We start from the raw sequence: 26,784 nt of genomic DNA, 5'->3' as shown, positions 1-26,784 counted from the left end.
TGTGTTCCTCTTTATATAAAAGAGGATGATACCTGCCTTTCGTGAGTGGGGTATGGGATTTGACTTGTTTTTCTAATAATCATTATATATTTGAGAGGATCCATCTACTTTCTTTTAAATGGTATACGTGTTGCAAATATGAAGTCTGGCTTAGGATTAGGTATATAAATTTGGTATCTGGAGACTGAAACGTGATCCCTTTGTTTCCTTAGCATTTCCTCCACCCAAGGGGTCCTCAGTCATGACTGCACATCCAAATCATTTTTGGAGCTTATTAAACACTTACATTCTTTTGTCCCTAAATGGTTCATTCTAACGCACATAATTGCGTCAGACCCATTTCTGAGACCCATTGCTTACTATCATTTACGTGAAAAATAGTAATTGGTAGGGCAGTTGTTAAGAAGGGGAGAACAGTATCCCTATGTAATAGTGTTTCTGTTTTAATGCAACACCTTGCTTATCCTAGAAGTAGTTAAAAAAAAAAATTCAGTTGTAATACTTCCTTTTCTATAATTGTCTGCAAAGCTACCTCCAAAAATGTCCAGTCATTTGTTGCCTTTGTGCTTTTGGGCAGGATGCTCCCTCTGGGTATAGCACTATACCATCCACTTTGCCTGCTTAGTTCCACCTTGTCCTTTTGTGTAGCCTTCTCAAGTTGCACAACTTTTTTCTTTTTCCACCATTCACAGTGACCTTCTAACAGAGAATACTTCACTCACAGTCCCGATCCTGGATGTCCTTTCCAGCCTCCGAATTGACCCAAAGCTCGTATCTGAGGTAGGAAGGACTCTCCCCTCCAGAAACACAGACAGCTTTCTCACCTCCCAGAACCAGTGTCAGTCAGTCATTGCCTAGGAGCAATCTTCTGTAATGAAAATTTCATTTTGAAATAATATTGAATGACACTTGATCTCTTTTTTCTTTTCGATGAATTTCATATGCCATACCATAATAGATTTGCTGCTCTGTTTTTAAGCAATAAGTTTTAGTGGAAATCTTCTATATTGCCGGCATATTTACAAACTGCTTCCCATAGGAATAAGAATTTTTTATGCCTCCCCCTAGCCACTGGAAAATTCAGGCTCCAAAATGTAAGATAATAAGACTTTTACATTTATCACCTGTCTGTTTTTGAAGACACTATGGCATTAACACTGGAAAGCTTGTAATTTGGAAAAAAATAAAACATGGTGCTTTTCTTTCTAAATGACAATTGAGAAAACTGAGTGACAGAAGTAATTTTTCTAATTTTACCTAACAGGTCAGTACTAGGTTGAGTTATTAACATGAAAATATTTAAGATTTTCATGCTTTTTTGTGTTTAGGTCCGACAGTTGGTGATGGGTAAGCTGTCATCTGTCAGACTGGACGATTTACCTGTGATAATCAAGTTCATTCTTCATTCCGTAACAACCACGGATGCACTTGAGGTACTCTATAATTTCCCAACAAGCACCAATAGGGTGCTCGATCCTAGAGAGTAAAGAGAACAGCAGTGGTGCCCTTGTGAAACTCAGCAGTTAAAAAAAGACTAACCAGATGAGGGTACATCAAGATAAATTATTTAAATTAATAGGTTCCAGTTGCCTTGGTCTTTCTCCAAACTAATCGGTAATGCTGATTAATCCAGATAGTATTCAGGGGAGAGAGTCGAGCCATTAGCCAGATTTATTGTTCTATATAAGCTGCTACAGGTTATATTTGCTGTTTTAGCATAATACCTCAAGGAATTCTGGAATTTTGAAGGGTAGCATTAGCTATTTTCATCAACTCTGTTTTTCAAAATACCTTGTCTAACATTTAATAATAATTCTTAGTCTTTCAGGAGATTGTTATGGTTCTCCTACTGAGAGAATGGACTGTGCCTGTCCACTATGAATGAGCCGAACACATAGCTAATATATATTTTCCTCAGGTAATTTCTGAGCTTCGGGAGCAGTTGGATCTGCAGCATTGTGTTTTGCCATCACAGTTGCAGGCTTCCCAAAGCAGGCTGAAAAGTAAAGGACGAAGAAGGTATAAGCTCATAGACAGTTTCCACCCTTTTTCTCAAATAGACAAGGAAAGTTGCGTGACATTTATCCTAAAGCCAAGTCAGTAGATCTTAATACCAACAAATAATGGTAGTAATGTTACACTCATGTAATATTGTATAGTTTTTCAAATCGTGTGTGTGTGTGTGTGTGTGTGTGTGTGTGTGTGTGTGTGTGTGTGTGTGTATTCTCTTGGCTATTCAGATCAATCCCAGATAGGCTGCAGGACAAGTTGATTAGCCATTTTACATATGAAGCTATGACTTGTTCCAGGGCAGGTGGCTAGTAAACAGGAACCCAGTTCTTACAGGTTCCTCTCCAGTAAGTGAAAGAATGTTTTTTTTCCCCTCTGCTGCTTGTAGTTCTTCAGGAAATCAAGAAAACAGCGGTCAGGACTGTGTTATTCTTCTCTTTGATGTAATAAAGTCAGCTGTTAGATATGAGAAAACCATTTCTGAAGCCTGGATTAAGGTGAGTGAGATCTTTGGAACTTTGAACATTAGGGAGGAAACGGGTGGCAATCAGTGACAGATGTGTAAGTAAAGCCAGGTTGAAATAAAAGTATTTTTAATTTTTTTATTTTTTCTGTCTTCTCCCGAAAGCCACCTGGTACATAGTTGCATATATTTTCAGTTGTTGGTCCTTCTAGTTGTGGCATGTGGGATGCCGCCTCAGCATGGCCTGATGAGTCGTGCTAGGTCTGCGCCCAGGATCCAAACCTGTGAAACCCTGGGCCGCTGAAGCAGAGTGCAGGAAGTTAACCACTTGGCCACGGGGCCGGCCCTGAAATAAAAGTCTTAAAAGTCAATCAAGTAGAAATGATATATAATGGTTGCCAGGTGGGCAGATTGGTTCTCAAGAGAACAGGGCATCTTGAATAAGGCAAAAAGTGTTCTACTTATGTGTTGTAATATTTTGTGACCCTTGTTTTTCCAGGCGATTGAAAGCACTCCCTCAGGGTCTGAACACAAGGTAATGTTCATGTATTTATGAATTTTAAGTATTGCAGGCACTTTCACTTGTTTTCCAATGCTTTCTTAAAAGATGCCAGTGATAAATAATTGTAGTACTTTATTTCTCTGAAAAATATTTCTGGGTTTTGTGAAAATGTAGGTCCTCCCCTGGGAGTGTTTTAATGGGAAGAGTTGAGAGCTACTGTTTTATTGTAGTACATGTACTGATTTATTAAACTGTTTTCCTCTTGTTGCATATTTGTTGACAACAGATTTTTGACCTGACGATGCTTCTCATCATCTATAGCACAAACACTCAGACAAAGAAGTACATTGAGAGGGTGCTAAGAAATAAGATTCGATCAGGCTGCTTTCAAGAACAGCTGCTACAGAGTACTTTCTATGTTCATTACTTGGTGAGTGTCAGAGAATCAGTCTGAAAGTTACAGAGAGATCATTTTAACGTTTCCTACCCAGTGAGGGAATCTTGACGCCTCCTTTGCTGAGTGTTGATCTTTGACAGGGAGCTCAGTATATTTCAAAACATAGTAGGATTATTACTTACTTTGATTGAGACATTATGATGTTAATAAAACCAACCGAAGATTGGTTTTCATCGTTTTATCAAAAAGGTCACAAAATTGGTTTGTGTTGAATTTAGACTCAAACCCCAAATTCTTTTTTGTAGTAAATGTTTTAACTCAGGTCTTCTAATTACGTATTTATGTAACTTGATTTTTAACCTAAAATGAAAAGCTTTACCACCCTCATATAAAATTCCATCTTGTTTGTTTGAGCCCATTGAGACTTTTGAACCTTAATTTTACATTAATCATTTCAGTTGTCTAACTCTGTGCAATCTGCAGCTTGGACAGACTCGCCTTCTGTATCCTGTTCTGAGTAGTTTTTTTCTGAGTAGTTTTAAAAAGCCCTGAGCATAACAGGACCAGAGGAATGCTAGTAGAGACATAATTATGCATCCTGAGTCATCACTATTTGGCTATTCAACACTGTGAGCTTTAGGTGATCATTCCTGTTGAAATATAAACCATTAAATTGGAATTTTCTAAGCTAGGAATGGTGTTTTCCAGGTGAATAAGCAGGATACTAACGGTGTATAGTTTCTTAGAAAACTGGGTAGATGGTGGTTTGGGGCTTGATTTAGGAACTAATGAGAATATGTAGTTGGATCTTAAAGATTTTATATCCAGGAATAGATTTAATGTTTGTGTTACTTTATCTTGCAGTCCTTTCTGTGCTTGTTTCTGGCAATCATATATTTTTTGGGCTATAATGTTCCAGAGGGTAGAAACCATATATAATTTTTTTTTGAGGAAGATTAGCCCTGAGCTAACATCCGCTGCCAATCCTCCTTTTTTGCCGAGGAAGATTGGCCCTGAGCTAACATCCATGCCCATCTTCCTCTACTTTATAAGTGGGACGCCTGCCACAGCATGGCTTGACAAATGGTGTGGAGGTCCTCACCTAGGATCCGAACCGGTGAACCCTGGGCCACTAAAGTGGAATATGTAAACTTATCCGCTGCGCCACTGGGCGGTCCCCGTAATTTTTTTTTTTTTAATTTTTAGAACAAGAGACCCATTCACACAAGCAGTGGCTCTCTTTCTCTCTCTCTCTTTCTCTCTCCGTCCCTCCCTCCCTCTGTCTCTCTCTCTCTCTCGTTTTTTTGGTGAGGAAGATTGGCCCTGAGCTAACGTCTGTTGCCAATCTTCCTCTTTTTTTTTCCTCCCTAAAGCCCCAGGGCATAGTTGCATATCCCAGTTGTAAGTCACTCTGATTCTTCTATGTGGGATGCCACCACAGCATGGCTTGGTGAGTGGTGTGTAGGTCTGTGCCCAGGATTCAAATTGGCAAACCATGAGCCGCCAAAGTGGAGTGCATGAACTTAACCACTCACCAGCCCCCAAATATAATTTTTTGTTGTGTTTTCCTTGGTAAAGCATTATACCCAGTTCAATGCCTAATTTAAGTTTTTTTTATTGTGATGCTATTAGTAAAGAAGCTGGACTTAATAACTGGTTATTTACTCTGTCCATTAATGTCCATCTACTGCCCTGTTGGTAGGACATGAGCAGTTCTCTTCTTGATCTTCTTTAAAAGAAATCAGTGATTAGCATTGAACCTTATAGACTGATTTCAAATCACAGCCAAGGAGAGCAGGCCCAGTATATCCCCAGGGAGGTAGAATGACTAGGAAGTTGGGATTTAGAAGGTCTGGATTCTAGTCCCAAATTGGGCAGATAGGAACAGTGCTAATATTAGGTGTGTAATTTAACTTCTTTGAGCTTCATGGTCAATTCTATATCCATATGTTGAATTCCATTGATCCTGAGAGAAAACTCAGAATGATGAAGGATTATTCTGAATAAAACAAAGATTAAGATTAGAATGAGAGTTGATGAGGAGAGCTCTCATGTTCCAAAAGGGCGAGCAACTCTGGGTGCTGTAGTAACTAAGTTTCTTCCACAGCGTCTTTTCTCTCTCCTCTTCCCCCTTCAAGGTTCTTAAGGATGTTTGTCCATCCATTCTGTCGCTGGCTCAGAGTTTCCTGCACTCCCTGGACCAGAGTATAATTTTGTTTGGCAGTCTGCTATATAAATATGCATTTAAGTTTTTTGACACTTACTGCCAGCAGGTATGTTGAAATATTTATTTTGGAAAGGAGGGAACAGGGAAAAGGAAAGAAATGCAATTCTAAGTGACTTGGTGTGGTCTAATGTTTATTTCTTGTTGGTTGGTGGGCATTGAAGGAGAAAGAACTCTGAACTGGAAGCTGGAAAAACTTAATTCTAGTCCTAGTCTTGATAAAATGAAGAGACTGGACTGGAGGATCTAACTCTGTGTTTTGAGCTCTAAAATTCTCTGAGTCCAAAACAAAGGTCCAGATCCAGTCTGCTTCAAATAGACTTTGGCTTAAAGGACTGGGGTTATTAGGCAGTTTTCACAGTACAGGAATGAGTTTTAAAATTCAGCTGCAAATAATCAACTGCCAATGGATCTTGGAGTTGTTCTCTAGAAAAAGGTGTGGTGAAAAACAAAGGAAAAATGCCTGAGGGCCTAACCCTATTCCCATGAACATGAGACACAAAATTTAGTAACACTTCCGGAGAGGGAGGGCTGTATTGGTGCAAGGTGACTACAAAAACAAAGAAGAAAATGTCTTATTTTGTATTTGTCTTATGTGCTATGCTATTATTAACAATGGTAAAACACATCTGAATGGAACTTTCAAAAATGAAGACAAAATTTAAAGCAGTGATAGATTCATCTGGTATGAGCTACTACAATTCAGAAAACCCTATGACTTGGTATGGAGAGCAGTATAAAGGAAAGGGTGATGGCATCTAAGACCTGTTCTGGAACCACATCAATGTCTTAGAGACACTATCATGACTTATGTGTGCTTGAAACATAGAAGTCTAACCCATAAAATCCTTTAAAACCTTTAGCTCCTTGAGTGCCATCTTTTCAGTAAATTTCAGCAGGTTAAGTTCAACCACAGCTTAAAGGGTAGTATTTAACCCATATGAGAAAAAGAAAGAGAAAGACTAGACTACACCAAGGAGGAAAAACAGGAGGGCTTAGACGGTGCTCCCTGATAAATCATGGGAAATAAGTAAAGATGGTAGTGCAGTTAGATTGGCATAATCCTAAGTCTCTTGACTCCAACATTAATGAAAACTAGGTAATAGAATTAGACAATGGGAAGGCTGGGCTGGGAGTTTAACCCAGTTGAGATTAGAATGGCCTCAGGTGTGAACCCCTTTAAGATGGCCATACCACATTTTTGCTTTACACTGTTTTATTGACTCTTCATATAGGAAGTGGTTGGTGCGCTAGTGACCCATATCTGCAGTGGGAATGAAGCCGAAGTTGATACTGCATTGGATATCCTCCTAGACTTGGTAGTTGTAAACCTGTCTGCTATGAGACTGAATGCTGTCTTTGTGAAGGTATCTGGTTCTTCCAGTGACATATATTGAATCACTTTTCTTTCTTACATATATTTGAGAGATATCTGAAATCTGTTAGTTAGCAACAATTTATTTTGTACTCTAGATATTGAACACTATAATTGCTAGAGGGGTGGGAAGGAAGTGAGGTTATGGGCAAATAATAGAAAATATAACTCATATCTGTATATGTAGTAATTCACTCAGCAAATACTTTATACATAACTATGTGCCAGGCTCTCTTCTGGGTGCTGTGAATATGAAAGTCAATCCTTGCCTTTGATGACAGAAAGTAAGACACATAAGCAAGTCACTATAAATATAACATGATGAATTCTATAATAAAGATAAGTGCTATAGATATGCCAGAGTAGAAGTAATTAATTATGCCTGGAAAACTAAAGAAGTCTTCAAAGAGGAGATAACATTTGAGTGATTTGAAAGATGGGAATGATTTCATGAGAGAAGGTAAGGAGAGCGCATGGAGGCAGAGGACAGTCTGAACAGAAGCAAGTCTGCACCCAAGTCCTGGTGTGCCAGGGACGAAAAGTAGACCAGCATGGCTGCAAACAGGATATATGGTGAGGGGTGGTGGGAGGTCAGGCTGGGAAGACATAGGACCAGACCAGATTATAAATGGTCTCAAATACCATACTAAAGAGTTTCGACTTTATTTTATGGACAATAAGGAGCTGTTACAGGTTTTTAACAGGGAGTTGACATAGTCAAGTCTAGGCTTTAAAAGATAACTATGTAAGTGAAATAAGCCAGATAGAGAAGGACAATCTCTGTATGACTCCACTCATATGAGGAATTTAAACATGTGGACAAAGAGAACAGATTAGTGGCTACCAGGGGAAAGGGGGGGTTGGGGGTGGGCACAAAGGGTGAAGGGGTGCACCTACAACATGACTGACAGACAATAATGTACAACTGAAATTTCACAAGATTGTAAACTATCATAAACTCAATTAAAAAAAAAAGATAACTAGGGGCTGGCCCCGTGGCCGAGTGGTTAAGTTCGCGCACTCCGCTGCAGGTGGCCCAGTGTTTCGTTGGTTTGAATCCTGGGCGCGGACATGGCACCGCTCATCAAGCCACGCTGAGGCAGCGTCCCACATGCCACAACTAGAAGGACCAACAACGAAAAATATACAACTATGTACTGGGGGGCTTTGGGGAGAAAAAGGAAAAAAATAAAATCTTTAAAAAAAAAAAAAAGATAACTATGTAGGCCATGTTATCCCCATATTAAGGATGAGAAAGCTGAGCCTTTGCCCAGTGTCAAAAAGTAAGTAGTCCCCTTGTGACTCCTTCCACACCTGTAGAGAATGAATAGGTAACTCATGGAGTAGGAGCTAAGGGATGAGGTGATAAGAAAAAAGGTCCGAGACATAACTTTTGGCAGAATATTGTTTTCACTAAGAAAAAAGGAAGAGTAGAGACAGAATAGGGAGGACTAGAAGATATATTAGGAAAACTAAGCAGAATATCAACCCTTTGGGCTCTGAGTATAGCTTTAGAGAACTTGAGCTTTGGTGGAGCAGATGCCTGGCTATCTGTGTGTGTGCCTCTTATAACGGTTTTAACTTTGTGATTTAAAGGAAAAAAATATTAGCTGTTAACTCATTGTTGGCATTGTTTTCCTCACAGGGCATTTTAGATTATCTGGAAAATATGTCCCCTCAACAAATACGAAAACTCTTCTATATTCTCAGCACACTGGCATTTAGCAAACAGCATGAAGCCAGCAGTCACATCCAGGTAAGAGGCAGTGTGTTGAGAAAGACTCTTTTAAACCTCTTTAACTGAAATCAGCTGAACAAAATCACTCTAGCCTTTGAGTAGTAGAAATAGAATACATTGCCGTATGTAGTCTCAGCATTTGTTCATTCTTTTCTTACCACAAACATTGAGTACCTGCTGTGCCTACTGAGATGGTAGGTATAATAGACCTTCTGTGCTCAAGGGGGCGGTCTATGAGGGTAGAAATGGGTCTGTAGTCAGCTAACTATGAAGCAGCAGGAAAACCATTCAAGTTCTGCACCAAGTACCGTGGGGACACAGAGAGTTCCCTTGTTTCCCAGGGAACATCTGCATCTAACATGGACTTCATCTGTGCCAACTTTCATTTGTGACACCGTTCACTGAAAAAGCCAGGCAAAGGGACTAAAATAAGAGATTAGGTTGGAATCATAACTTTTGAGTCTTTTGTATCTTTAGTGCCACCCCGTGGCAGTAATCCATACTGGACTGTGACTTTGAACAATCAGCACCCTTTTTTAATTAAAAAAAAAAATTGGCTGGGTAATATATACACATGGTACAAAATTCGAAAGGTATAGAAGGGTGGTGAAAAACAAGTCTCGCTCCCTCCAGTCCTCTAAAGTCAATCTCTGTTACTAATTTATAGCTTTCTCAGATGTTCTGAGCATTTGCAAATTTGCTGTTTACTTATATTCCACTCCTTACCTTCTTGTTCTGCATCTTGCGTTTTTCATTTAGCAGTATATTTTGGAGATTGCTTCACATCAGCAATATAGAGCTATGTCATTGTTTTATTTTTTTATTGAGGTAACATTTGTTTTAACATTATGTAGGTTTCAGGTGTACAACATTCTAATTTAACATCTGTATATACTATAGCATACTCACCACCAAAACTCTAGTTTCCATCTGTTACCATACAATGACCCACCTGGCTCTCCACCCAGCCCCCTTCCCTTCTGGTAACCACCAGTCTGTCGTCTGCTTCTGTGTTTTTTTTTTATATTTCCTGTATGAGTGAAATCATATAGTATTTGTCTTTCTCCGTCCAACTTATTTCACTTAGGATGGTACCCTCAAGGTCCATCAGTGTTGTCACACATGGCAAGATTTCATCTTTTTTTTTATGGCTGAGTAGTATTCCATTGTGTATATATATGTACCACATCTTCTTTATCCAATCATCCATCAATAGGCCTTTAGGTCGTTTCCATATCTTGGCTATTGTAAATAATGCTACACTGAACATAGAGGTGCATTTATCTTTTCGAATTAGTGCTTTGCTATTCTTCAGATAAATACCCATAAGTGGAATAACTGTATTGTATGGTAGTTCTATTCTTAATTTTTTGAGAAATCTCCATACCGTTTTCCATAGTGGCTGCACCAATTTAAATTATTTTATTTTTTAATTGTGGTAAAATATCCATAACATAAATTTTACTATTTTAACCAATTTTAAGTGTACAATTCAGTGGCATTAAGTACACATTCACAATGTTGTACAGCCATTGCCACTATCTATTTCCAGAACTTGTTCATCATCCCAAATAGACACTCCCTACCCATTAAGCAGTAACTTGCATTGCCCTTCCCCGAGCCCCTAGTATTGATCTACTTTCTGTCTCTGAATTTGCCTGTTCTAGTTACTTCATTTAAATAGAATTATGCAATATTTGTCCTTTTGTGTCTGGAGTATTTCACTTAGTATAATGTATTCAAGGTTCATCCATGTTGTAGAATATATCAGAATTTCATTTCCTTTTATGGCTGAATAATAATATTCCATTATGTGTATAGACCACGTTTAGTTTATCCACTTGTCCATTAATGGACACTAGCTTTTTTCCACCTTTTGGCTGTTGTGAATAATGCTGCTATGAACATTGGTCTATAAGTATCTGTTTGAGTCCCTGTTTTCAGTTCTTTTGGGTATATACCTAGGAGTGGAATTGCTGAGTCATATGGTGACCCTATGTTTAACATTTTGAGGAACCACCAGATTGTTTTCCACGGCAGCTGCACCATTTTACATTTCCACAAACAGTTGAGGGTTCCGGTTTTCCCACATCCTCACCAACACTTGTTTTCCGTTTTTTAATTATAGTTGTCCTACCGGATGTGAAGGAATACCTCATGGTTTTAATTTTCATTTCCCTAATGACTAATGATGTTGAACATCTTATCATGTGCTTATTAGTCATTCATATGTCTTCTTTGGAAAAATGTGTATTCACATCTTTTGCTCTTTTTTTTTTTAAAGATCATTTTTAATTTTTTCTTCTCCTTTTTCTCCCCAAAGCCCCCAGTGCATAGTTGTATATTTTAGTTGTGAGCCCTTCCAGTTGTGGCACGTAGGATGCCACCTCAGCACTGCCTGACGAGTGGTGCCATGTCCACACCCAGGATTTGAACCTGTGAAACCCTGGGCGGCTGAAGCCAAGTGCGCAAACTTAACCACTCAGCTACAGGACTGACCCCTTCTGCTCATTTTTTAAATGGGTTGTTTTTTGTTGTTGTTGATGTGTAGTTCTTTATATATTCTGGATATTAATCCCTTACCAGATATATAATTTACAAATATTTTCTCTCATTCTATGGATTTTATTTTCACTCTTGATAGTGTCCTTTGATGCAGTTTTGATGATGTCCAATTTATCTATTTTTTTCTTTTGTTGCCTGTGCTTTTCATGTCATAATTAAGTAGAACCATCGCCAAATCCAAAGTCATGAAGATTTTTTTCCTATGTTTTCTTCTAAGAGTTTCATAGTTTTAGCTCTTAAATTTAGATCATTGATTCTATTGAGTTAATTTTTGTATATAGCGTGAGGTAAAGGTTCAACTTCACTTTTTGTGTGTGAGTATCCAGTTTTTTCAGCACCTTTTGTTGAAAAGACTGTCTTTTCCTCATTGAATGGTCTTGGCACCTTTGTGGAAAATCAGTTGACCATAATATATGTGAGGGTTTATTTCTGGACTCTAATCCTTATATGTGCATCCTTATGCTAGTAGCACACTTTTGATTACAGTAGCCTTGTAATAATTTTGAACTTGGCAAGTGTGAGCCCTCATGTTCTTTTTCAAGATTGTTTTGGTTATTCAGGGTCCCTCGAAATTCCATATGTGTTTTAGTATGGGTTTTTCTATTTCTGCAAAAAATGCTGTTGGGATTTTAATAAGGATTACATTGAATGTGCACATCACTTTGAGTGGTATCATCATCTTAATAATATTAAGTCTTCCTATTTGTGAATGTGGGATGTCTTTCCGTTTATTTAGATCTTCTTTAATTTCTTTCAACAGTGTTTTATAGTTTTTAATGTACAAGTTAAATTGTTAAAAGTCAAAAAGTTAATTTGTTTCCTTGGTTAAATTTGTTCCTGAGTATTTTTTTCTGTTTCATTATTTTAACTGAACAACCAATGATACTACAATAATTTGAGCAAGTCACAACGATAACAATAATAGCTATTATTATTCAGTGTCTGCCATGTGCCAGGCACTGTTCTAGGAATTTTTTGGAATTTGTATCTGATCCTTACAAAACCTTTCCCATTTTATAGATGAAAAAAATTGAGACTCAGAGAGATGAAATGCCTTGCAACACAGTTAATAAATGATAGAACCCTTGCTATTCTAGGGCTTTTGGCACCAATAGTCATTGGCTCTCTTGCTGTATCATTTCAGCATCTTCATCTTTTTCTGTCATTGTCTCCTTGCAGGATGACATGCACTTGGTCATACGAAAACAGCTCTCTAGCACCATATTCAAGTACAAACTCATTGGTATTATTGGTGCTGTCACCATGGCTGGCATCATGGCAGCAGACAGGTATGCATGGAAATTCTGACTTCTGTGGCTCAAGGTCAATTAGTCAGGCTACTGCCTTACAAAATAAAGTGTTAACATTGTGTAGACATCATTATAATAGTAGACATTAAAACCATAAGAGAAGTGAACACTTGTTTTTTTGCTATTTTCCCCTATTTCCTTCTAATCTTGACTGTATATACCACATATAATTTTTACAGAATTTGGATCATAGTCATTACAGTCTGATAGTTAAAAACTAGAGATTACCAAGAACTAAAGTTCTAGAAATGTTTCCACAAAGAGGGAACCCTTGGTCTGGCCTAGTGGCACAGCGCTTAAGTTCGCACGTTCCGCTTCGGTGGCCTGGGGTTCACTGGTTCGGATCCCGGGTGGGGACCTACGCACTGCTTATCAAGGCATGCTGTGGCAGGTGTCCCACGTATAAAATAGAGGAGGATGAGCACAGGTGTTAGCTCAAGGCCAATCTTCCTCAGCAAAAAAAAAGAGGAGGATTGGTGGCAGATGTTCACTCAGGGCTAATCTTCTTAAAAACAAAAGAGGGAACCCTGATCCTCCTGGGAGGCATTTTCCTCCACTTGCTTCTGTTCTAGGCACTAGACAATACAGGTTTCTCCATTGCTGTGTTATTCCTGTCTGGGACGTCATATTTGATACAAATAAAGTCTTCCTGTGGATTTTTTTTCCCACTTGCACTTTGATGCCACAATTGTAGCATCTAAAGAAGCATCAGAGTTGGGGCTTGATAAGATGTTACCATTACAGAATGACTTTGGAGTTCAGTTCGGAAATGATCTTTCAAGAATTTCTGAGACCAGGCTAGTCCCGGTGGTCTAGTGGTTAAGTTCAGCGTGCTGTGCTTCAGCAGCCTGGGTTTGGTTCCTGGGCGCAGACCTACACCACTTCTCTGTTAGTGGCCATGCTGTGGTGGTGGCTCACATACAAAAAGAAGAAGATTGGCAGCGGATGTTAGTTCAGGGTGAATCTTCCTCATCAAAAACAACCAACCAACCAAAAGAATTCCTGAGACCTCAGGAGACATCCTTAGAATCAGCATTAGTAATCTGTAGAGGCTGCATAGTGTACTAGTTAAGATTTCATTCTCTGGAGCCATATTGCCTCCCTAGGGTCAAATACTGGCTCCATTATTTATTAGCTCAATGACTTTGGTCAAGTTACTTTACCTCTCTGTGCTTCTGTATTCTTATATCTGTGAAATAAAGGTAATAATAGTATTTACTTCATAGAGTCATTGAGAACATTAAATGGTTAAAACAATGCCGAGTGCTTGCTCCTGTGATTATTACTAATTTAGTGTGCACTTAAAGAAAATCTAAGTTAGCTGTCACTCTAATCCACATTTTATATGGTCTAAATAAATATTCTTCTGTACCTTTGTGCACTTTTATCTCCACCTCTATCCCAGGGAAGGCAGGATTCTTAAACTTACTGCTGGTTGTTACAAAATATTACAAAAGTCAAGCTAAAATTCCTTGTTTTTATTAGATCTTCCAGTTTGACCCAAGGGAGAGCAGCCCTGAGCAGTGAACAGTGCACACAGGTGAGCTCTTGTAATGTGGTTGGTACACTTAGGAGTAACTGAAGAATGGCTTCTGGTCACTGTCATTTTACCAGAAAGAGTGCTTTTTTCAAAATATGTTTTCCTGAATTCATAGCTTTTGTGGTTTGTACCACCCTTGTGGGACTTAGAATCTACCGGCTTGGGTTGCATTCATTTCTATATTTGTCTAATCTCCCTAATTAAATTATAAATTCCTAGAGAGCACGAAAGGTGGGCCATGTTTGAAGAATAGCAGATTGACTGGAGCTTAGGGACAAGTAAGTGTGTAATTGGAGAGTTGGAGATAAAGCTAGTTTGGAGATAGAACACAGAGGGCCTTGAAGGTGAATCAAGACATTTTGATTTAACTTCTTATGCAGAGGTAGTCCTTAAGGGTTTCTTAGCACAGAAATGGCATGATCCAAGCTTTGCTTTAGAAAAATTAATCTGGCCACATGTGTCTGATCAGTTGGAAAAGAGATCGGAACGAGACGGACTGATCAGGAGGCTCAAGAAAACCTCAGGTGAGAGGTAATAAGAGCCTTGCCAGTGAAATTGGAAAGGAAAACTCTTACTACTGAATGGGTGAATGGTGTTCAAGAAACATCCACAGTGCCAGAGCTGAACTGTCCTTTCTCTTTGGCTATTCCAGGTGACCTCCCTGCTGCAGTTGGTTCATTCCTGCAGTAAGCAGTCTCCTTGGGCCTCTGCGCTTTATTATGATGAATTTGCCAACCTGATCCAAGGAGGAAAGCTGGCTCCAAAAGCCCTGGTGAGGCCAAGTATCTTTTCTTACAGCAAGAAAGTGTGAGGGCTGCTTCCCTGCAAGCCCTGTCTCTGTTCCACTGCAAAATTAGATCATCCTGTGGGCTCTTCCATATCCTAGTTGGGAAGGCTGTTCTGACTCACCCTGCCCCAGGCCTCCTTCACACAATAACAATTATAATAGTAATGATGAGGAGGATGATAGTTTTGTTGTTGATAGCCACCATTTGTTCTATGCCGGGTACTGTGTTAGGCACTTTTCATGCATTATGTCTTTTCTACTTCATAATAATGAAGTATATATCGTTATTTCCTTTTTAGAAATGAGGACACTGAGTCTTAGAAAAGTTAATAGTTTATCTAGGGCTCCCCAGCAAGTACTCCCTGGGCTACACAACCTTTTTTGTTTGCTTGCTTCCTGAAGGAATGGGCTGGGCAGACCATCTTTAATGATTTCCAAGATGCCTTTGTGGTGGACTTCTGTGCTGTTCCAGAAGGGTAAGTACTGTTTACCCACTGACTTGATTGTACTGCTGAAGAAATTATGTCAGTTATGTCAAGAGGTGGTACAGACATCAGAATGCCCTTGACCTCAGCCAAGTCTAGCCGCTCCTACAGCTTTTTTCCTCCCAACCCCAACACCCCAGCTCCAGAATTGCTAAAAGCTTCCCCACTTGTTCTTTCTGTTTCTTATTTCTCCTCATAATAGGGGAGATTGGTTTGTTCTAGTGGTTTCCACCGTAGACTTGCATACCCTTGAGTTGGGGATCAGATTCTGGGTTCTCTCCACAGTGACTATCCATTTCCCGTGAAAGCTCTCTACGGACTAGAAGAATACAGTAGTCGTGATGGGATCGCCATCAACCTCCTGCCACTGTTGTTCTCTGAGGACTTTGCGAAAGATGGGGGTAGAATGACTTCACAGGAATCAGACCAAAAGTCAGTACACTTTTTCTTTTCTAAAACCTCTGTTGGTGTTTTGAATATTTACAGGGAATTCCACAGTTCTTGCAATCTGTGGGGAAAAGGATTTCTCCCAAGACAGGTAGTATTTGGAGGGGTTAGCGAGAATGGGGCAGATTCCTTGTTTTTCCTTGGACCCTGGGGTTGGTATTTGCGTTGCCTTATGACAGCCAGCAGATATTCTGTGAGGCTATTTTTGTTTCTGTTTCTTTCTCCCTCCCATGTACTTATTTGTCTACCTCTGCCACTCTCCCTCCTTCCATCTTATCTTCGCTTCTCCTAACATAAGGACAGTCACTCTACTCACTGTCTGCCTTTCTCCAGTTCAGTTCATTATTTTATTTGCTAAGCATCCATTCAGTTTCTTGTCATATGTTCTTAAAAGGAAACATTTATTCTGGACAAAATTCCTTAATTATCAGTTTGGGCTCCCTATAAACATGAACTAATTTGCCTATAATATGCCTGTAAAGTGTAATCCAGAAATGAATTTTTCCTTCCCAGATTGGTGTCTCCACTGTGCCTGGCTCCCTATTTCCGGTTACTGAGACTTTGTGTGGAGAGACAACATAATGGAAACTTGGAGGAGATTGATGGTTTATTAGGTATAGTGTGAGGTTATCAGATCCTTTCTTCTTTGTAACCTTTCTTTGGTAAACTTAGGGAGGGGGCACACCAGTACATGGTGTGTGTGGGAAGGAATTTTCTGATTTCACAGAGTAGTATAGCAGTAATAGTGGAATTCCAAAGACAAAATAATACATACAGACTCCCAACATATTAACAAATCAACTGTTATCATAGTTCCATGTTGCTTTATGGTCTTTTCCTCTAAAATTGTTGCAAAGACTTCTTAATTATATTTGTTGACCACTGCATAATATGGAAGTATTTTTGAGACTAATCAAAGCTTGACCTTCAAATACGAGTTCAAGGGGAAAGTAAGTAGAAGGAAGCTAGCTCTAGGGGCGGCATCCAGGCTCTACTGACCTCTACTTAAAGGGCGTTAGAAATGTCTCTTCTTCCCTTTCAGATTGTCCTGTATTCCTCACTGACCTAGAGCCTGGAGAGAGGCTGGAGTCCATGTCTGTTAAGGAGCATTCGTTCCTGTGTTCGCTCATATTTCTTACTCTCAACTGGTTCCGAGAGGTGAGCAGAGTTACTAGGACACTTCATGTATTGTCTATAGTTCCTCTAAAAAGGAAACTATTTTCTTGGTTCCCATAAGACTCCTTAAAAATCCTCCACCAAACCCTAACCCCTGTATGCTTCTTCAGCTGTTATGTCCTACCCTCTCCAATTAAATGTAGCCAATTCAAAATACGTAGAATTCACTTAGTATTGCCTATGCTTTACTATCTCCAAGCCTTCTGGTTTATTCTTACTCCTGCCTGGAGTAACTTCACCTTCTCCACTGTGAAAATACTCTTCTTCCTTGCATAGGTGTGCACTTAAAGTTTCAGTTCGGTGAGATCAAGTGAATAGTAGCTTTCCCCTTCCTTTAGAATGTATATGTGCTTAATGAAATGCACAGTAGTAATGAAATATGATGAAAATGGTGGTAACGTCTTACATCTATACCTTGCTTCCTTTCTCAGGCATATTATTTCTGAGATTGTTTGTTCACTTAAATTATCTCTTCTTATCCTCACAATTATATTGTGACATAGGACAGGTATTATAATTCTTGTTTTACACATGTGGAATTGCAGGTACAGAGAGTTCAACATCATTAAAATTTATCAAGCACTTACACTGTGCCAAATGTGGAGCTAATTTCTTTATTTATACTATTTAATCCATACAGCAACTACATTCCCGTTTTATAGTTGAAGAAAGAAAAGCTCAGAAAGGTTAATGACTTGGCCATGGTCCACACAGCTAGTAAGTAGCAGAATAGGACTTGAATCACCAAAGTGTGTGCTCTCTAGCCACTGTACTATTCCACCTTGTTACTTAAACACTTTGTTACTTAATCCAAGTAGAACTAGGAGTGAAAGTCCGATCTTCTGTATTGACTAAGGGCTTTTTTTCTCTACAGCATCTTGCTGAGAGCACTTTTATATTACAGACTAAACTCACAGATCCTGTCACTGAATGGCGTCTTTTAACTCTGGATGAATAATGCAAACAAGGTTAAAATTGGGACAGTTCAAAGTATGAGAATATAATTTGTTCTTTTGCAGGTTGTAAATGGCTTCTGCCAGCAAAAGTCACCTGAGATGAAGGGGAAGGTGCTCACCCGGTTAAAGCACATCGTAGAGCTACAGAGAATCCTGGAAAAGTACCTGGCAGGTAAGGGGTGTCGTATACTGGTAGCCCTGCTAGGACACAGTGAGGAGATAAAGAACTGCTTTTAAGCCAGGCTCAGCGATAGCTGTCCCCTACTCATCTGGGACAAGAAAATATGTGCTCATGGGGCTTGCCCCGGGGCCGAGTGGTTAGGTTCGCGCACTCTGCTTTGGTGGCCCAGGGTTTCACCGGTTCGAATCCTGGGCGCGGATCTAGCACCACTCATCAGGCCATGCTGAGGTGGCGTCCCATGTACCACAACTAGAAGGACCCACAACTAAAATATATACAACTATGTACTGGGGAGCTTTGGGGAGAAGAAGGAAAAATAAAATCTTTAAAAAAAAACTAAAGAAAAAGAAAATATGTGCTCAACAAAATTTTTTTTTAATGAGCGTGTCCATTTTCCTCCCATTGTTACCTCCAAGAGATATTGCTGCTTAAGAAAATAAAAAATATGAAACATTGGTTGGGCTTTTGTAGTTACTTTACTTCTTTGGAGATCAAACTTCCAGTGCCTCTTTGCCTCCCTGAACATGGTGTGAACCAGGAGTAAAGCTGAAAGGCCTCTTAATGCTTTCTAACCATTAAGTAAACTTGTCATTTTAAAGTGCTAGCCTAATTCTCTGGGGAAAACATGGAGCCTCCCTCAGCCCTCATCTAAATGATTGTGTGTAAAACAAACTTCTCTGTGACCAAATATTGTTAATATTTTTAGATTTTAAATGTTAGTTTATTTTTAATCCTTTTCTGCTTGGATTTATTTATTTATTTTTGGGGGGTGAAGAATATTGGCCCGAGGTGACATCTGTTGCCAATCTTCCTCCTTTTGCTTGTGGAAGGTTATCCCTGAGCTAACATCTGTGCCAGTCCTCCTCTACTTTGTATGTGGGATGCCGTGACAGCATGGTTTGATAAGCAGTGTGTAGGTCCATGCCTGGGATCCAAACCTACGAATCCTGGGCCACTGAAGCAGGGTGTGCAGACTTAACCACTACGCCACCAGCCTGGCCCCACTGCTTGGATATTTTATATCATTATTTAGAATGATTTTATATTAATTGATCATAATCAATTAATATGATATTCCTGCAAGATATCTCTGACCATTTTGCTATGCCAAAACAATTAATGTCAGATGACTTGAATGCATCTTACAGGCATTTAGCCATGCTTGGTAATTCTAGAAACTAGTTTGTAGCTGATCAGATGATTGCATTCCAAGTCTAATGGTGGTGTATGGTGCATAATATGTTAAGCTTCTGTCTGCTCTCTGTTTCAGACATCCCAGACTATGTTCCTCCCCCTGCAAATTTTGACTTGGAAACTTTAGATATAACACCTCATACTAGTACTGCTGTTTCAGCAAAAATCAGAAAACAAGGAAACATAGGTGAGTGTGTTCTTTTCTTCTTATTCTCTGTCTGCATATGACCCACACTGAATTAACCTAAGAGGTCATATGCGTCAAGTCATCAGTAATTGGACAGATTATGTAATTGAACCCTTTCTTTGGCATGGTTATAAAATTACCTTCTGTACCTCTAGGTGGTCTTCAGCATGTTGTTTCCTGAAGGCATTGACATTTAGCAAACATGGTTATTGATTTTTTGAGTCACTTTTCTCTTTTTGAACATAAGGAGGAAGGAAACGAAAAGCAGATGACAGCAAAACATCCTCCTCTGACACACTTTCAAAGGAGGATAGTTCAGAATGTGACCCTACATCGTCTGATAGAAGTCAGCTGGAAAAGGTATTGGAATGATGGGTGTCCGTGAAGCTGTGTGACAGCCCAGTGAGATTAACAAAGGGTCAGCATTATTCTCTGCGTTTTACAGAGAGGAAAATTAGAGAAAGGAGAGGCAAACAAACTCTTCTGGGCCTTGGAGTGGCCCTCTCAGTAGCAGAGTTAGGGTTAGACTCCAAGTCCTTATCACTGCCACACTGTTTTTTCCAATTATTTTCTTGAATATTTTACTCCCTTTTTTTGTAACCCAGCAGTACTTTGAATTCTCTCTTGTAGCAATTATCAAATTTTGTCATAGACTGTAGATGTAGATATACTTCTCTTAGCCTCTTTCCCCTTCCAATCCCAGGTTGTCAACTTCTTGAACTGAGATAACATGAAATGCTTAGTACAGTTTCTGGTACTTAATGAATAGCAGTTCCCTTTTCCTGTAACTCTACACCACTCATAGAGTAGATTTCGTGTGTTTATGAAATTGCCTGAACCACATGGACTAATTATTTCTGTTTTTTAGGTTCTGTTTATTGGGTACTTATTATGTATAGCTCCTCTAATCCTCCTAAAAATCCAAGGTTAATGTTATCCACATTTAATGGATAAGGAAAGTAAGATCCAGAGAGGGTAAGTGACTTGGTCAAGGTCACACAGTTAATAAGTGTTTGAACAAGGATGTGAAGCCAGATCTTTCTGGCTCCTAAGCTCATAGTTTTCTGTACCACAGCATAATGCCTTCATTTCTCTAATGGTTCATCCATTGGAAACCTACCAAGGGTCTTGATATATGACGTGTATCTCAGGATTAAATGAGGTCTCTGGACTATTTAGGGACTTTAGTGAAAGGAAGTCAGTGATGTGTTGAAAATAACAACTTTTTTGCATAAAATGAATGCATAATTATACTTTGAAATGTATTTCAAAAATTAGATTAATATAGAAGCTTTAATTATTTTGTTGACTGCTGCTACTTTCTCACCAGGACTTCAAAGGGAAAGAAGAAAAGACATCAGTGTCACTACAGAATTACCGGGCTTTTTTCCGAGAGCTAGACATTGAAGTCTTCTCTATTCTGCATTGTGGGCTTGTGACCAAGTGTATCTTAGATACTGAAATGCATACCGAAGTAAGTGACAGAGCTGAGATCCCAGAACTTAATCTTCTTTCACAAAGTTCCTCAGCTCTATTCTTATTTCAAAAAGAACACCATGACATTGAGAGAAGTTGGACTCTGGCTTCCAAAGCCTTTATATGTAAAAGTAATGATGAATGATCATCCTCATTATCTTGATGTTTATAATTCTGGGTTCTTAATAGTAGGTTAGGCATTATAAAAGATCGTGCTAATGATGTGGTCCTTACCTTAGGTTACTAATAATAAGCTATTTAGATTGCTTTTGTAGAGCAGTACTGTTCTGGTTTATAGAGATCAATGCCATTTTCACTTTGCCATGACATTTGTTCAGCATCCATCAGAGGCTTATCAAGACCTTTTTTTATGTTTGCCGCTAATCTAAACTATTGGCATGTCAGTACTACATAGAGCATGATGCTGCCTTCAGATAGCTCATAATCTAATAAAAGAAGTAGACATAACTAGCAGTATGTGCTATATTGATGGTCTGAACCAAGTACCGGGGGAACTCTGAGGAGAGAATGGTAGTTATAATGCCATTGAAAGTAAAGGACATTTTCACAGAAAAGGTGATTTTTAATATGGGATTTTACCAGAGAGTAGAGTAGAAAAAAATAGAAAAAGAGAGTAGGTTAAAAAAAAATTGAGAAATAGCATGAATTTTTACAAGAATGTAAGCTCCTTCAGAATAGACAGTATCTTTTCCCCCCAATCTTTCTACATCAGCTTGTACTTCGAGATTGTTCGTAAATGTATATTGAGTGAACAGTTTTAAGTGACACTGTATTTTGCCCATTCTACTTCTGATAATGTAATATACTTATAGTCTTCCTGCCCAGAGTTAATAGTAGCAAAACATTAGGGGAAAGAAAATACGAAAGGATTATTTAATGAACAGGAAAAAGCAAAATTCCCTTCAATTAGTCATTTTTTATTCCAGAAAACTTAAGTAATGCACCTCGGGTCCACAGCTGTAAGTATACACAGAGGCATTTATTTCTAGAGAAAAAGTATGTCTCCTAAAACTATACTGCCTCAAATTCCTATTTTCATAATTTGAAATTTTGTTTTACTTTAGAAATGCTTGGCTTTTTGATTTGTTGACAGCACAACAGCCACTTATATGAAGTGGGGAAATGTTCCCCTTTTTTGGTAATGGTTGGATTCTTCACCCACTGGGAAGAATAAACATGAAGTGTGCTCCCCCCAAAAGATAGCTAGGACATGCTTGGAATTATTCTTCCCTTCCTCCTTGTGACAGGCTACAGAAGTTGTGCAGCTCCAGCCCCCTGAGCTGCTTTTCTTGCTGGAAGATCTCTCCCAGAAGGTGGAGAATATGCTGACACCTTCTGTTGCCAGGAGAGTCCCATTCCTCAAGGTTGGTAGAGGCGGGGAGGCACAGGCCCTGGCCTTGGTGGGTTTGGAAACAAAGAGGTCTGAGTAGTGAAAAAGTTGTCACTTTCTCTGCATTGTGTTTGGGTCACTGGGCAGCCCTGTGCCAGACCACATTCACCTTGCTTTAGAAAAGAACTTTGAAACAGAGAAAACAAAAAAACCACCCAAAACAGGAAATGTATTTCTAAATGTCCCGAGCATTCCTGAATCCTGTTCTTTGCTGGTTTTGGTTTTAACAGCCTCCCAAAGTAAGCCTGGGCCCAAGCCTCAGTGTAAGTAGTTGGCTTTCTAGAAAAGGCCAAAGCCTCAAATGTGTTTATAATGCACAAATGTACTCATAGCCTCTGGTGAAGCAGTTGGATGGTGCAAACAACAGAATGTGAAGATTTGAGGGATAAGCATTTAAACACAGTATATCCATTTACTTGATTCTTTCTTTTTTGTACTCACTATTTACTCTACATTCTCATCAGCCTAAATGATTTCTGTTTTTGTGTGAGTGTTATCTCATTAGTAATTGTGGATCTATACTTCTCAAACATTGTTTGTACTCTCCAAAAGCCAGTCTCTTGGTTATTTGAAGTTGGAGCAAGATCCTTCTGTCAGAATATATCCCTCTGGGGCTGGCCTGGTGGCATAGTGATTAAGTTCACATGCTCAGCTTCAGTGGCCCAGGGTTTGCCAGTTCAGGTCTCAGACACTGACCTACACACTGCTCATTAAGCCATACTGTGGCGGCATCCCACATACAAAATAGAGGAAGATTGGCACAGATGTTAGCTCAGTGACAATCTTCCTCACCAAAAAAATAAATAAAAATAATAAATAAAATGACTACTTTAAAAAAAAAAAGAATATATCCGTCTTTCAGAATAGAGTCTTAGGCAAGCAAACGATTTCTTCTCTTCCTTCCTGCCTGGTGGCACAGGTTGGACTAAACTCCATAATGAACTCTTAGTTCCAGAGAAGCTATCAAGCAGTTTCTTCTCCAGTAACTCTGAATTTATTATAGAGTAAAGGAAGCCGGAACATTGGATTCTCACATCTCCATCAGAGATCTGCACAAGAAATTGCTCATAGTATTGTTCGACTGCTGACTCCCATGTGTAACCATCTGGAGAACATTCACAACTATTTTCAGGTCGGAAGCCTATCTTATCATTACAGAGACTTAGACGTCACTAAGAGAAATACTGAAGGAAAATACGGGCAATTGCTGAAGCAACTGTTCTAAAAGCATTTTTCCCTTTTAGTGCTTAGCTGCTGAGAATCAGGGTGTGGTTGATGGACCAGGAGTGAAAGGTCAGGAGTACCACATTATGTCTTCCTGCTATCAGAGGTTACTGCAGATTTTTCACGGGCTTTTTGCTTGGTGAGTATGTGGCAAGTATGGTAGGTAGAGATAATCGAGTGTCTTCTTGCTTTTACTTGTCCATTACCAAGGCACTGAGGTATAGAAAAGAAAGAAAAGACTTCAAAAGCCTTACATAAGTATGGTGCCTATTCTTTTTGGAGTGTTTTTGTCTGCATCATTTCATTTGATCTTGCACCCTCTGTGTCTTATGGAGCTGCTCATTTATTAATTCATTTGAAAATTAGGTGACTTGCTATTGGCTAATCTGTAACAAATCTGGCCATTCTGATTCTTAGCCGAGTTTGCTTTGGCAAGCTTTCTATAATAGCATCAGAGAGACTGTTACTTAAGAAGTTGTTATTAAACAAGTTGTAGATGAATTCCAGATTGTGTGGTCAAGAGCTGAATGCAGTGTGAGCTGGGGCATTTAGGAAGCAGTGAGACTTTGTGGGACCCTTGAAGGGTAGGTGTCCTTTGTGAGGGTAAAGGAAGGGGTTGGAGGGCACGGCATGGACAAAAGTAGAAAGGAGGGAGGTGTGTCCCTTATGTGTTTTTGTTCCAAGGGCTGAGTCCTGGACCCTCTGTTCTCATTATACAGGTTGCCTGGGGAATCTCACCCATGCTTAAATTTTTGCTAAAATTTATCTTATGAGCTACAGGCATTTATATCCAGCTGCCTACTCAACACCCCCGTAGACGTGCCACTGACACCTCAGACTCATCACATCCATAACCGAGTGTGTCATCCTTACCACTGCTCCTTCAGCTTTGCCTGGCTGGGTAAATGGCACTACCAATTGTCTGAGCCAGAAACCAGGAGTTATTCTTTGTCCCTTCCTCTACCCTCTTCCTTTTCTCTCTCCCACGTCTGATCTCCAAATCTTGTTGATTTTATCTTCTAGATAATATCTAAATAGCCATCTGTTTCTCTCCTTCTCCACTGCTTCCAGACTCCCATCATCTCTCACCTGGACTAGATTAGTTTCACAGTTGGTCTCTGTCTTCAGTTGCCCCACTCAGTCTATTCTTCACACAGCAGTCAGTCTTCCCACCATAAACTCAATCTTGTCCTATCCCAACTTTGGTTTCTGATTGCCCCTAGATTTTTCTTGAGTTCAAACTCTTTTACCTAGCTTATAAGGCCTTTAATTATCTGACTCCTGCCATTCCACTCACTGTCTTGCACTCCACCCTCCAACACTCAGCACCCTATATACCTTTCACCTGGAAGGCGTCACACATACTCATCTTTCTACAAGGATCCCTAGCTTCCTTGATCCCCAGTCTTTTCTAACTCACCCTTGGGATCTGGATTTAAACTCCACTTCCTCAGAGGCATCTTCTCTGACCTCTAGGCCAGGTAAGCCTCCTTCCTGCCTCTCTAACCCCAGTTCTCTCCTAATACTCTGGTATTCTCTTATGATAGAATTTATTACATTTTATTATAATTGCTTATTCATCTGTCTTCCTGGCTAGACTGTGAGCTCCATGAGGGCAGAGACAAGTCTTTGTCGTATCCTTACTGCTTAAAAACAGTGCCTGACAAAAGATTGTAACAGATGCGTTGTCAAGGAGATACATGGATGGCAAATAAACACACGCAAAGATGTTCAGTAGTATTAGTTATTAAGGAAATGCAAGTTAAAATCACTGAATGGCTAAGTTAAAAAGATTTACCTTGCCAAGTGTTGGTGAGGATGTGGAACAGCTGGAACCCTCAGGTGCTTCTGGTGGGACTGTAAAATAGTACACCCACTTTTGAAAACAGTTTAGCAGTTCCTTAAAAAATTAGACATACACCTGCCATACAACCCAGCCATTCTACTCATAGGTATTTACTCAAGAGAAACGAAAGCACATGTCTACACAAAGTCTTGTTCACGAATGCTTTTAGCAGCTTTATTTGTAATAGCCCCAAACTGGAAACAACTCAAATGTCCATCAGCCGGTGAATGGATAAACACATGGTGGTATATCCATATGGTAGAATACTACATGCAACAATATGGATGAAAAAAGAGTTATACTGAATCAAAAGTAAGACCATAAGAGTATGTAGTATTTGATTCCATTATATAAAATTCTAGAAAAAGCATATAATCTTATAGTGACAAGAAAACAGATCAGCGGTTGCCTAGCATTGGGTGGAAGGATGGAGGGAGGAAAGGATTACGAAGGAATACAAGGAAACTTTTGGGGGTAATGAATATGTTCATTATTTTCATTGTGGTGATAGTTTCATGGGTTTATATAGTCAACTGATCAAATTCAACATTTTAAATACGTACAGTTTATTGTATATCAATTATACCTCCATAAAGCTGTCTAAAAAAGAAACTTGGCCCATAATAGCCCCTGAGAATACATTTGTTGAAGGGAAGAAGGACTACCACTGGTGATGTGGAAATGTTTCTAGAGGAGTAGAAGATCCAGGGGCTCAGACCGTGCTAGGCCTTGAAGGTCAGGCAGAATTTAAATGTTGTCCAGGGAAGCAATTTGGGAGTTTTATGATCACAGCCATAGTATGATGAAAGCGGTATTTTAAGAAAATCCTTTTGGCAGCAGTGTGCAGGACAGATGGGAAAGGGATACAGAAAGGCCAGTCAAATGTGTCGCCATGATCCATGTATGTGATGATGATAAGGGCCTGGCCTAGTGTGATGGCCTGGGCTTGGAAAGGAAGGGACAGTAGAAAAGATAATCTGAAGATAGAATTCACTTATTCATATAAAAGAAAGAATAAACTCTTTATTGAGCACCTACTGTGCTCACCTGTGAATTAGATACTGATTTAGCAATTTGAAAAAATTATTCTGTTTTTTTGGAGAAGACCGAGACTTATCTCTAAAATATAGAGAATGAAGGAGATCTTTTTGCCTTGAAAATAAACCTGGGAGGACTGTAAGGTCCTTAAGGAACGACTATTTCAGGTGCACTTCAGCTTCTAGTCTGATGCTCAGAGCTCTGGCTGAATTTGGCACTTGAGTACTTTCAGTATTCTGCTTCTCGTTTTTC

General features: G+C 39.4%; 1 protein-coding gene across 4 annotated transcripts in view; it reads left to right on the top strand.

Annotated features, from left to right (window-relative positions):
• Positions 1 to 26,784, top strand: part of FANCD2 (FA complementation group D2) — a 47,704-nt gene that overhangs the window by 9,851 nt on the left and 11,069 nt on the right. For all 4 annotated transcript variants that reach the window (XM_014848144.3, XM_044754096.2, XM_044754099.2 and 1 more), the window contains exons 10-32: positions 693 to 780; positions 1,329 to 1,433; positions 1,919 to 2,019; positions 2,399 to 2,507; positions 2,973 to 3,008; positions 3,262 to 3,405; positions 5,511 to 5,645; positions 6,832 to 6,963; positions 8,617 to 8,727; positions 12,454 to 12,563; positions 14,070 to 14,124; positions 14,777 to 14,896; positions 15,314 to 15,387; positions 15,682 to 15,828; positions 16,357 to 16,457; positions 16,886 to 17,001; positions 18,039 to 18,147; positions 19,427 to 19,537; positions 19,785 to 19,897; positions 20,868 to 21,011; positions 22,282 to 22,398; positions 23,428 to 23,556; positions 23,669 to 23,787. In XM_014848144.3, coding sequence (XP_014703630.3) covers positions 693 to 780; positions 1,329 to 1,433; positions 1,919 to 2,019; positions 2,399 to 2,507; positions 2,973 to 3,008; positions 3,262 to 3,405; positions 5,511 to 5,645; positions 6,832 to 6,963; positions 8,617 to 8,727; positions 12,454 to 12,563; positions 14,070 to 14,124; positions 14,777 to 14,896; positions 15,314 to 15,387; positions 15,682 to 15,828; positions 16,357 to 16,457; positions 16,886 to 17,001; positions 18,039 to 18,147; positions 19,427 to 19,537; positions 19,785 to 19,897; positions 20,868 to 21,011; positions 22,282 to 22,398; positions 23,428 to 23,556; positions 23,669 to 23,787 — 2,526 coding nt within the window. The remainder of the gene's footprint in view (positions 1 to 692; positions 781 to 1,328; positions 1,434 to 1,918; positions 2,020 to 2,398; positions 2,508 to 2,972; positions 3,009 to 3,261; positions 3,406 to 5,510; positions 5,646 to 6,831; positions 6,964 to 8,616; positions 8,728 to 12,453; positions 12,564 to 14,069; positions 14,125 to 14,776; positions 14,897 to 15,313; positions 15,388 to 15,681; positions 15,829 to 16,356; positions 16,458 to 16,885; positions 17,002 to 18,038; positions 18,148 to 19,426; positions 19,538 to 19,784; positions 19,898 to 20,867; positions 21,012 to 22,281; positions 22,399 to 23,427; positions 23,557 to 23,668; positions 23,788 to 26,784) is intronic.

The sequence above is a fragment of the Equus asinus genome, chromosome 21 (genome assembly GCF_041296235.1).
Source record: "Equus asinus isolate D_3611 breed Donkey chromosome 21, EquAss-T2T_v2, whole genome shotgun sequence".
NCBI classification, from domain to species: Eukaryota; Metazoa; Chordata; class Mammalia; order Perissodactyla; family Equidae; genus Equus; species Equus asinus.
Note: the sequence above shows the minus strand (reverse complement) of the source record. Positions and strands in the feature narration are given on the sequence as shown.